This window comes from Pteropus medius, unplaced genomic scaffold (assembly GCF_902729225.1).
Source record: "Pteropus medius unplaced genomic scaffold, Ma_sr-lr_union100, whole genome shotgun sequence".
Taxonomy (NCBI): Eukaryota; Metazoa; Chordata; class Mammalia; order Chiroptera; family Pteropodidae; genus Pteropus; species Pteropus medius.
In genome coordinates, this window is record NW_024340701.1 from 15727727 (window position 1) to 15736930 (window position 9204).

The window sequence follows — 9204 nt, forward strand, 5'->3', positions numbered from 1 at the left end:
TGAGATTGCATAGGGACCATGCATTTCAATAGAAAAACTATATTGGTCTTATCGATGTCTCAATAACTTGATTATTTAAATTGTGACAACTGGAATTATTTTAGAAGCGGCCTGTGTATATTATTCGTTCAGCTGTTTTAGCAAGGACTAAATACCAATGGCTTTAGCAAGAAAGAAAGTTTATTTCTCTTCTATATGAAAGTCCAAGCTAATAGAACATAAGGATAAAGAAGCAATGGTCAACAACATTATCAAGAGACTCATATTCCTTTTTTCTTGTTGCTCTGACTACCCCTTGGATGGTCCTCATCCTCAGAGTCATAGGAGGCTAATCATCATCACATCTTTTTTAACCCATGGGAGTCATAGGAGACGTAGGAGGTTCATCATCATCACATCTTTATTAACTCAAGAAGAAAAAAATGGAAAATGAAGTACAGGCCAGGAAACTTTCTTTTGAGGATATAACCCAGGAGCTGCATGCCAGAACATGTTAACCACACCGAGCTGCAAAGGGTTCTGGAAAATGTAGACTTTAGCTGGGTGGCTAAAAAGTGGAGGTTTCTAATACTAAAAAAAAATGAAAGAGTGAATATGGGGGACATTTAGCAGTCCAGGCTATAGTCTACTCTCTGGCCACTAAAGTATCCATGAATATCACGTTTGCCAAGGAAACAACCCAAAGAGCCCTGCAGTTACTTCATCTAACTCAAAACCCAGCATCTCTGGGTGATGTATAGTTCTGACTATTAGGTTTGGAGATGAATTCTCATAGTCTGGCAACCTACAAACTTGAGGATAAATGGTGAAGAGGGATAGGATAAGCACACTTACAGCTCTCATACTGTAAAAGGGAAGAATAAGAAACACATAACACTCGTTGTCCATTGCAGTTATCAAATTCTGTTGCACAGCAATTGTGCAAGTTCCTGCCCTGGCAGTGGACTGCCACCGGTTCTACTCTGGGAGTGACTCCCTTGTCTCTCATTCTGCAGGGCTGCATTTAAAATGGCCATTGGAAAGTATACCCTTGTTGGGGTTTGCAAAACTTTTTATAGCCCAATTTCTACAGATTTGAGGGACTAGGGGTTATTTTATGGTTTAAACAGGTTTTGACATTGTAATTCCACCAAAAAATTAGAAAACTACTAGTTTATTTGCTTTCAATCAATTCCATGGAAAATAACCAGGGATAGTAGTTCTTAAGTTTGCCAACGTTTTCTTTTATTTACTAACATCTGTGCTCAACTTTTGTCTTGTTCCTCAATTATTTTTCTTTTTCCTTAGTATAATGGTGGCTACCTTGAAGGCTCCTGAAGCACTGACTGAGCTTGGGAGAGATGATAATACTCTTAATGTGGACCTTTCTGCTGGTCTGGCTCCTGTTGCCTGTCAAAGAACAATTATATGAGATGCTCTCAAGAAAGGCTTGGAGCCACAGTCTTATCTCTGTGGTGTTGGGTGTATAATTTTTCCAAACATGCAAAACCTTACATTATCAGATTCTCAGTAAATTTAGATTGTAGACTACATGCTAAAAGCATCCCTTAGTAGAACTGTATTCCCTTTCATCTTTGTTTGCAAAATGGTTAACCCTTGCCTGTATTTAGTTCTTAACTACAGTACTTTGCTAAAAGAAGCCAAGGTATACCAACAAAGTGACTTGTAACTACTTCCTCATGAGCTTCAAGCTCAGTAGGCAAATGGCCTTCCTTCGAATGCACCAGGTTTTCCACAGGTTTACCAAATGTTTACTATGACATAATAAGGGTCATCATCTATCCAGCCTGCGTTATCTGTTTCCTCTTTGCCTGCTGCCCAAAGTGCTAGGCAAGTAGCACATATTTCAGATTCTGTTATATAGCCCTGCTTCTGGTAGCAAACTCAGTGTTTGGCTGCTTTAACAAAGATCAGATAACAACAATTTTTTAAAAGACTGACAATTTATTTCCCTCTTACAGAGAAGTCTGACTGAGAGGTGGATGGAGAGATAGGGAAACTCTGCTTTAAAAAAATCATCCAGGGACCTGGTTTTCTTCTCTCTTTTTTTCTGTGCTGTTTGAATACTAAAAAAAAAAAAGAAAAGAAAAGAAAAAAAGAAGAATTACAGATCACTTGCCTAGTATTAGATCTGGTCTTAGTAACTGTTTGGGCCAATTCCTTCATTTTCTGGATGAGATTATTACAATCAGAGAGGTCCGGTGCCTTGCATAAACTCACAGAGCAAGTAAGTTGGCAGACCTAGACACAGAGTTTGGGTTTCCTCGTGTCTCATCTAATATTTTTTCACTGTGCCCCCAGTCAATTCCATATGTCCATCTTCACAAGCAATTGAAGATGGGAGATGTGAGAGGCTCTCTGTTAGTATTTTTATGTTGTTAAATATAGCTATATTTTGTAATTCGAACTACACTGAACAACGATAAACACTTCTCTACTATAAATGTCAAGACAGAAGATAGAAAGGCAGTGTGTGGGGCAACTGTCTTGCTAGCCTCAGTGGTGGAAGAGGACAGCTCTGCCATGTACCCTGGGAATGTTACTAGAAGCTCAGCATAGAGACTATTCCTCAAACCCTTCCAAAGCTCATTCTGTGAGCTTTTAACATTCATTTACAATTTCTCTCCTGCTTAAAATAAATTCTGAAGTCTGTAACCTAGAACCTGTCAAATTAACCTGCCTAAAGCATTACAGCCAGTAAAGAGCAGATCTAAGGTTTGAAGTTAGGTCTGACTCTTTAAGACTCTAACCTCTTTGATCCTAAGGTCTTAGAAAGAAAAAGGAAAGGTCCACCTTGACCTTATTTCAGAGTCAATTTCTTTAGTTTTCAGAAGCGATTATGCCATAAAGAGAGAGGCCTCAGGAAGTGAAAATCTCTCATCAGACACTTTACTGCAAGGATTGTGGGTTCCACTAAAGAATTGGAGTTACGAGCAGGACAGAAGAGGCCATTCGCCGATTCCTCTGTCAATGCTGCATCAAGGGAAACTTAGATGCCCCAGATGTTATAGGAAAGACACAAGGCTGGCAGAGGATACTGAATTAACTATAACCCTGCTCACTACTATTAGTAGCAGGAGTGCTTCTGCAGGGAGTCACAGGAACTGTAAGTGACCTGGAGAATACTCACTGTGGAGTGTTAAGATACTATCAGGCCCCGTGGGACTTCAGGTTGCAGCATTTGGCTTGTTGCAGATTATTTAGTTGAATTATATTTCTTTATCATAAAAATCTCTTGTGTTGTGATGTGTCAGGCCTCCTTCAGGTTTGGGAGTTTGTTTGTTGTGATGTCAGGCCTCAGCTAAGGTTTGGGAGTTTGTTGTTGTGATGTGTCAGGCCTCCTTCAGGTTTGGGAGTTTGTGCCAGTCTATTGAGCTATCCGGTGGAGACAATTCTCAAGTTTTTGGGGTTTTTTTTATACTAAAAAAGAAAAGAAGTTAAGTTGATTCCTCTACTACTGTTATTATTAATCCTAGAGACATTTTTGGATGATAGGTTTTAATGTTTTTACAGTAAGGTCATATGAAGCCAAATAACTCCTGAATTTTAGATAGGTTTTTGTTTGGGGATGATCATCCAAAAAATCTTTATTAGAAACATTGAAAAAGCAAAGCGAAGTTTGCCTAATAATAGCCTACCCAGTAGAAAAGAATTACTTTAACTCCTCCTAGGTGCTTTAATCTCAATCTTGACAAAATGAGCACCTATTGGCAATTTAACAGCTCCTTGGTTTTTAGCTAAAAGAAAATTGAATAAATGGAATGCTGCTAATGCTTAAGGTAAATGTCCAGTCTTGCAGGACTGAATTCAACTTGTTTTCCAGATAGGTAAAAATATATCACAATTACACTTCTAGATTTTTTTCTGTATGACCTTTATTATGTTATACTGATGCCTGATATCCCCAAACCTATTTGTATATTGGCCTTGCCACTATGAAAGAAAATTAAATGGGAATCACAAGCCCTCTTAAGTTTTGAATTTTTATTTTGTTCTGTGTAAGTATCATCCAAACACAGTCCAATTAAAAATAGTCAAAAGATCTAAATACACATTTTTCCAAAGAAGATATACAAATGACCAATAACCACATGTAAAGATGCTCAACATCACTTATCATTAGGGAAATATAACTTAAAACCATAATGAGATATCACTTCACACCCAATGGAATGGCATAATTAAAAAAAAAGATAATAACAAATGTTGATGAGGATGTGGTGAAATTGGAACCCTGTAAGTTGACTTAAAGTAAAACATAAAGTTAAACACATGACCCAGAAATTCTACTTCTAGGCATACAACAAAGAAAAATGGAAACATATGTCCACAGAAAAACATGTATGTAAATGTTCATAGGAGCATTATTCATAATAGCCGAAAAGTAGAAACAACCAAAAATGTCTATCAACTGACAAAATGATAAATAAAATATAATATGTCCATACAATGGAATATAACTAAGTAAAATAAATGAAATACTGACACATGCTACAACCTGTATGAATCTCGAAAACATTATGCTAAGTGAAAGAAGCCAGACACAAGAGGCCACACATTGTGTGCTCCCATATGAAACATCTAAAATAAGTAATTCTGCAGAGACAGAAAGTAGATTATTGCTTGTCTAGGGCTGAAGGATTGGGGGAAAATGGGGAGTGCCTGCTAATGGTTAAGGGGTTTCTCTTTGGAGTGAAGAAAATGTTCTAAAATTGATTGCGGTGATAGTTATACATCTCTGTGAATATAGTATATACCACTGAATTGTATACTTTAAATGGGTGAATTCATGGTATGTAAATTATATGTGATATATAAATATTATATGTGATGTATATGCATATGTATATGTACATAAATACACATATGTGCATATATAATCCAAAGGATTTTCTGTGATTATATGTTTTAAGACAAATATCTCAGATTTACCCATAAAAAAGAATGCCATGGTTTTTATCTTTCATGGGCCTCTTGGCAATGCTTTGCAACTGTCTTTTAGCATCACCTCACTTTTTCTGGGCATCTGATAGATGTAGGAAAAAGGAAATCTTGGAGCAAGGAATGCTTAAGAAGAAATTTATGCATGCTAAACTTGTCCCAAATTGTTTATCTCTTTGGAGAAATAAGATGTGGGTGAAATATATAAAGAAACTCATGCTGTGGTTTAATTCAACAACTATACTTCAGTCCCTTAATCAGCATTGCACTGAGGTAGGAACTGTGGGAGAAACAAAGGCATATGAGACAAATTAATATCTGGTTAACAATGTATGAATGAATGGAAATCTACTAATCTGAGAACTAAATGTAACATAAGCCATAGACATACTAATGATGAAGGTGGAGTTTAAGTAGAACAATAAAGAATTATGTTGCCCTCTGGCTAGATAATTAAGAGCAAAAGGGCACAATTTTATTCAGTGAATGTAAAGCATGTAACATTTGAGCCAGTCACAAGTTAAAGCAATTTCTCAAATTGATTGCCAGTATGTATCAAAGGTTTTATTCAAACTTGTAGCAAGTGAAGGTAAAGAACTTTTCTGGAATAGGATTATTAAAAAGAAATTATTTTTGAAGTATAACATACATACAGTTAAATACATCAATCTTAAGCTGGATGAATTTTTACACTTGTGTAACCACAATCCAGTTCAGGGTACACGACATCCCTACCACTCCAGAAAGCTCCCTCATGCCTCTTCCCAATCTCATCCAGGTAACCATTGATGAGTTCTGCCTATTCTTGAACTTTATATAAATGAAATCATACTATATGGTTTCTTTTGTTCTACCAAAAAAAAAAAAAAAGTCTGTGAGCATCTTTATGTTTTTGTGTGTAGTGGTAGTTCATTTCTTTTTGTTGCTGTGTAGTATTCTATTTTATGAATATACCACAATTGTTTACTTACCTTTTGTTGGACATTAGAGTTGCTTCCAGTGTTTGGCTATTAGAATTAAGGCAGTCATGACCCTTCTCATACAAGTCTTTTGGTGGAACATGCACTAATTTATCTTCAGTACACACCCAGGAGCAGAATTGCTGCATTCATTGTAGGGTTCGCATAAGTACAGCTTTTGGAGAGACTGCCAGTTTTCAAAAGTGGCTGTGCATATTTATACTTCTCCCAGCAATGTATGAGAGTGCCAGCAGAAAATATTTTTAATAAGGTGAGAGTGTGGTTAGATGCTCATGTTAATAGGTAACAGAAAGAAGGTCTGCTTCTAGCATACAGACAGGAAAGATGGTTGGCTGTGTGGTTAATGCATTATGAGCATAAATTTAACTTCCGAGACAGGGCTCTAAACTTCACAACATTTATCAGGAAGGTATTCAAACATTTTTATCTGAAATGTAAATATTTTCCAGGGGATATTGTTAATAACATCCTCAAAAAGTTCTGCTTCAATCCACCTTTGCTAAGGTTTGAGAAAATTTTTGTTCACACAGACCTGGTTCAAAGCCAGATATGCCACTGAGTAATTTTATGACCTTTAGTACATTACTTAAACTCTTCCTGCCTTTGTTTCCTTAGCTGTAAGATGAGTGACAATAATATCTACTTCACAGAACTAGTCTAGGATTTTGATGCCTGGCACAGAGCAAGTGTTCAACTAATTCTAGCTCTCTCCTTTCCTTTCCTCTCTTTCCTTCTTTTCTTTTGTCCTTTTTCCTTCCTTTCTTCTACTTTGAGAGGTCAAATGAGTCAATAAAGAATGATGACAAACTTCTGCTGTGGCAGCCATTAAAGAGAGGCAGCCATGGCTCTGCACTACCCAATGACTGTGGTCCTTAACAAGGGTCACAAGGTGACCAAGAACGTGGGCAAGCTGAGGCATAGCTACCGTCATGGGCGCCTCACCAAGCACAGCAAGTTCATGCAGGGCATGATCCAAGAGGTGTGCAGCTTTGCCCTCTACGAGCGGTGCGCCATGGAGGTGCTCAAGGTCTCCAAGGACAAGTGGGCCCTGAAGATCACCAAGAAAAAGGTGGGGACACACATCCACACCAAGAGGAAGCGGAAGGAGCTGAGCAACGTCCTTGTGGCCACGAGGAAGGCAGCAGTCAAGAAGGACGGAGCTCTTCCTCCCCACTGCCTGTGATAAAGCCTTTTCAGAAACGGGTTCCTGTGTCGACACTGGGGAGAAGTCGCATCTTTCCCATCATCTACTTGAGACTCCCTCCTGGGGCTCAGTGGTGAGGGGCACAATGGGGGGCACAGAATGAAGCAACAGACAGTACTGGAAATGGTATTTAATCATAATTAATTAGTTCATATGCGCCAGAAAAAAGAGCGATGACAGCATTGTGCCCTTATAATTATCTTAACAAAATAAAAAGTCTGGGGTGGCAATAGGGAAAGTGGGAGGGTAGAGAATGATTGGGGAAGAGAAAAGATTAAAAATGTAGGAGGGTAAAACATCATGTCCCCATCCTTAAAATAAACTTATCCTAATAATGCTGGCATCTGGGGTGGTGAGCAGAATAGAACACCTGGTATTCTAAAAATTAAACCCCATTGTCTATATCAATATTAAGCACACACATACGCACACTAGAAAATAGACTGATTCAGCCTTAGTGATAGACTATAATTAGATTTGTATTGAACTGAAAATATGTCCATGTGACAGAATATCAAAATTAAAATCTCCTTTGCATATATAAGGTCAGTTAGAGCAAATTTTCATTGCATAATAATGATCTCTCTAGGAGAGACCATTAGGTTGATTTGCATTCATTTAATTGTTCATGTGGGACTTTGATTTAGTCTGTGCAATTACTAGGGCAGTTAAGACATTGTACTATTAAAACAGTTAAAAGATTGCACAGAAGCAGTAACATACAAATGTGGCAATTGATGGGCTGAGTGGAAAGAAAGCTTCTCACATGAATAGACGTCTTTTCTTCAGTGTGGGCAAAAAAAGTGAAACTAATTCCTCCACACGAATCTCCTCCACCCAGCGTTATTCCTGTGGCAGAGATTCACGAATGGACGGAGAGTCAATTATACAATAAGCAAAATAAATAAGAAAATTACATGATACATTAAAAAATGTGGTAGATTTGTAAGTATGACCACAAATTCTTCCCATCCCTGTTCGTATACCCGTTTATCATGTTACTTTGAAATATGCCTTTGTAGCACTTCTTACCAGGAACTGGAGTCCATTTTTTCAATCCCTTAAGTCTAGCCTGGCCATGTGACTTGCTTTGGCTAATAGGACATTAGCAAATAAGACACAAACACAAGCAAGGTTTGAAACGTGTAGCTCACTGGAGCTTACTCCTTACTGCTCCTGGAACCCTGAGACCACTATGTGAACAAATCCAAGGAAGATACCTGGAAGATGATAAAGCTACATGGTAGAGAACAGAGATCCCTCAGACTACCAATTACTAATGTAAATGAGGCCATTCTGAATCATTCAGCCATCACTTACCTGCCAGCTGACCAGAGATGCATGGGCAAACCTAGAAGAGATTAGTTGAGTCAGTCCAGGTCAGAAGAACTGCCCAGGCTAGCCACTGTATCATGAACTAGATAAAATGGTGATCGTTTTAAGCCACAAAGTTTGAAGTGTTTTGTTAGGCAGAAGTAGCTAACTGGTACTGAAGTTTATAAATACTTCAGAGAGAAATAGAGCAGAAAAGGAAGGAGTAGAAGTGTATATGTGTATGTGGAATGGAGATGTGTTACAATTTTAAGTAACCTCGGAGAAGGCTTCTCTGATAACTTTTAACTAAACATTTGAAAGAGATAAGAGTTATTCGTGTGGTTTCTAAAGAGAAGAACATGCCTTGCAAAGAGAATAGCAAGTAGAAAGTTCTTGAGACATAGTGTGGTTTTTTGATGAAGAACAAGGTCAGCCTCTCTGGAGCACTGTAGGAGATGAGGGCAGAGAGATAACAGGAGACCAAATATTCCAGGAGTTCCCTATTAACATCTGGGAAGAGTCTTCTAATACATAGGAGGTGGCAACCCCATGGCTTGCCATGTCTGATAAGAGGCCACGATAATGAATCAATCCAGTGGTAGAAAACTGACATGAGCTGAGACAATCAGGTTCTTCTTCCTTGAAATTTGAAACTTTGAACATAGAGACCCAGAGACTGCGAAGTGTTGGAGTTGAAGTCACCTTTCTGGCTGAACTCAGGTGACCCAGGATCCAAATCCTGCTGTAATTACTGAATTTCTGGAG

At 38.1% G+C, this 9204-nt stretch overlaps 1 protein-coding gene across 1 annotated transcript; it reads left to right on the forward strand.

Annotated features, from left to right (window-relative positions):
• Positions 1 to 6762: 6762 nt before the first annotated feature.
• Positions 6763 to 7104, forward strand: LOC120618853 (60S ribosomal protein L36-like). The gene has a single exon (XM_039882901.1). It carries the CDS (start codon positions 6763 to 6765, stop codon positions 7102 to 7104), a length of 342 nt encoding a protein of 113 aa, XP_039738835.1.
• The last annotated feature ends 2100 nt before the right edge of the window (positions 7105 to 9204 follow it).

Coding starts and splice junctions, on each gene's coding strand:
- LOC120618853 (XM_039882901.1), top strand. CDS start 6,763: ATGGCTCTGCACTACCCAATGACTGTGGTCCTTAACAAGGGTCACAAG.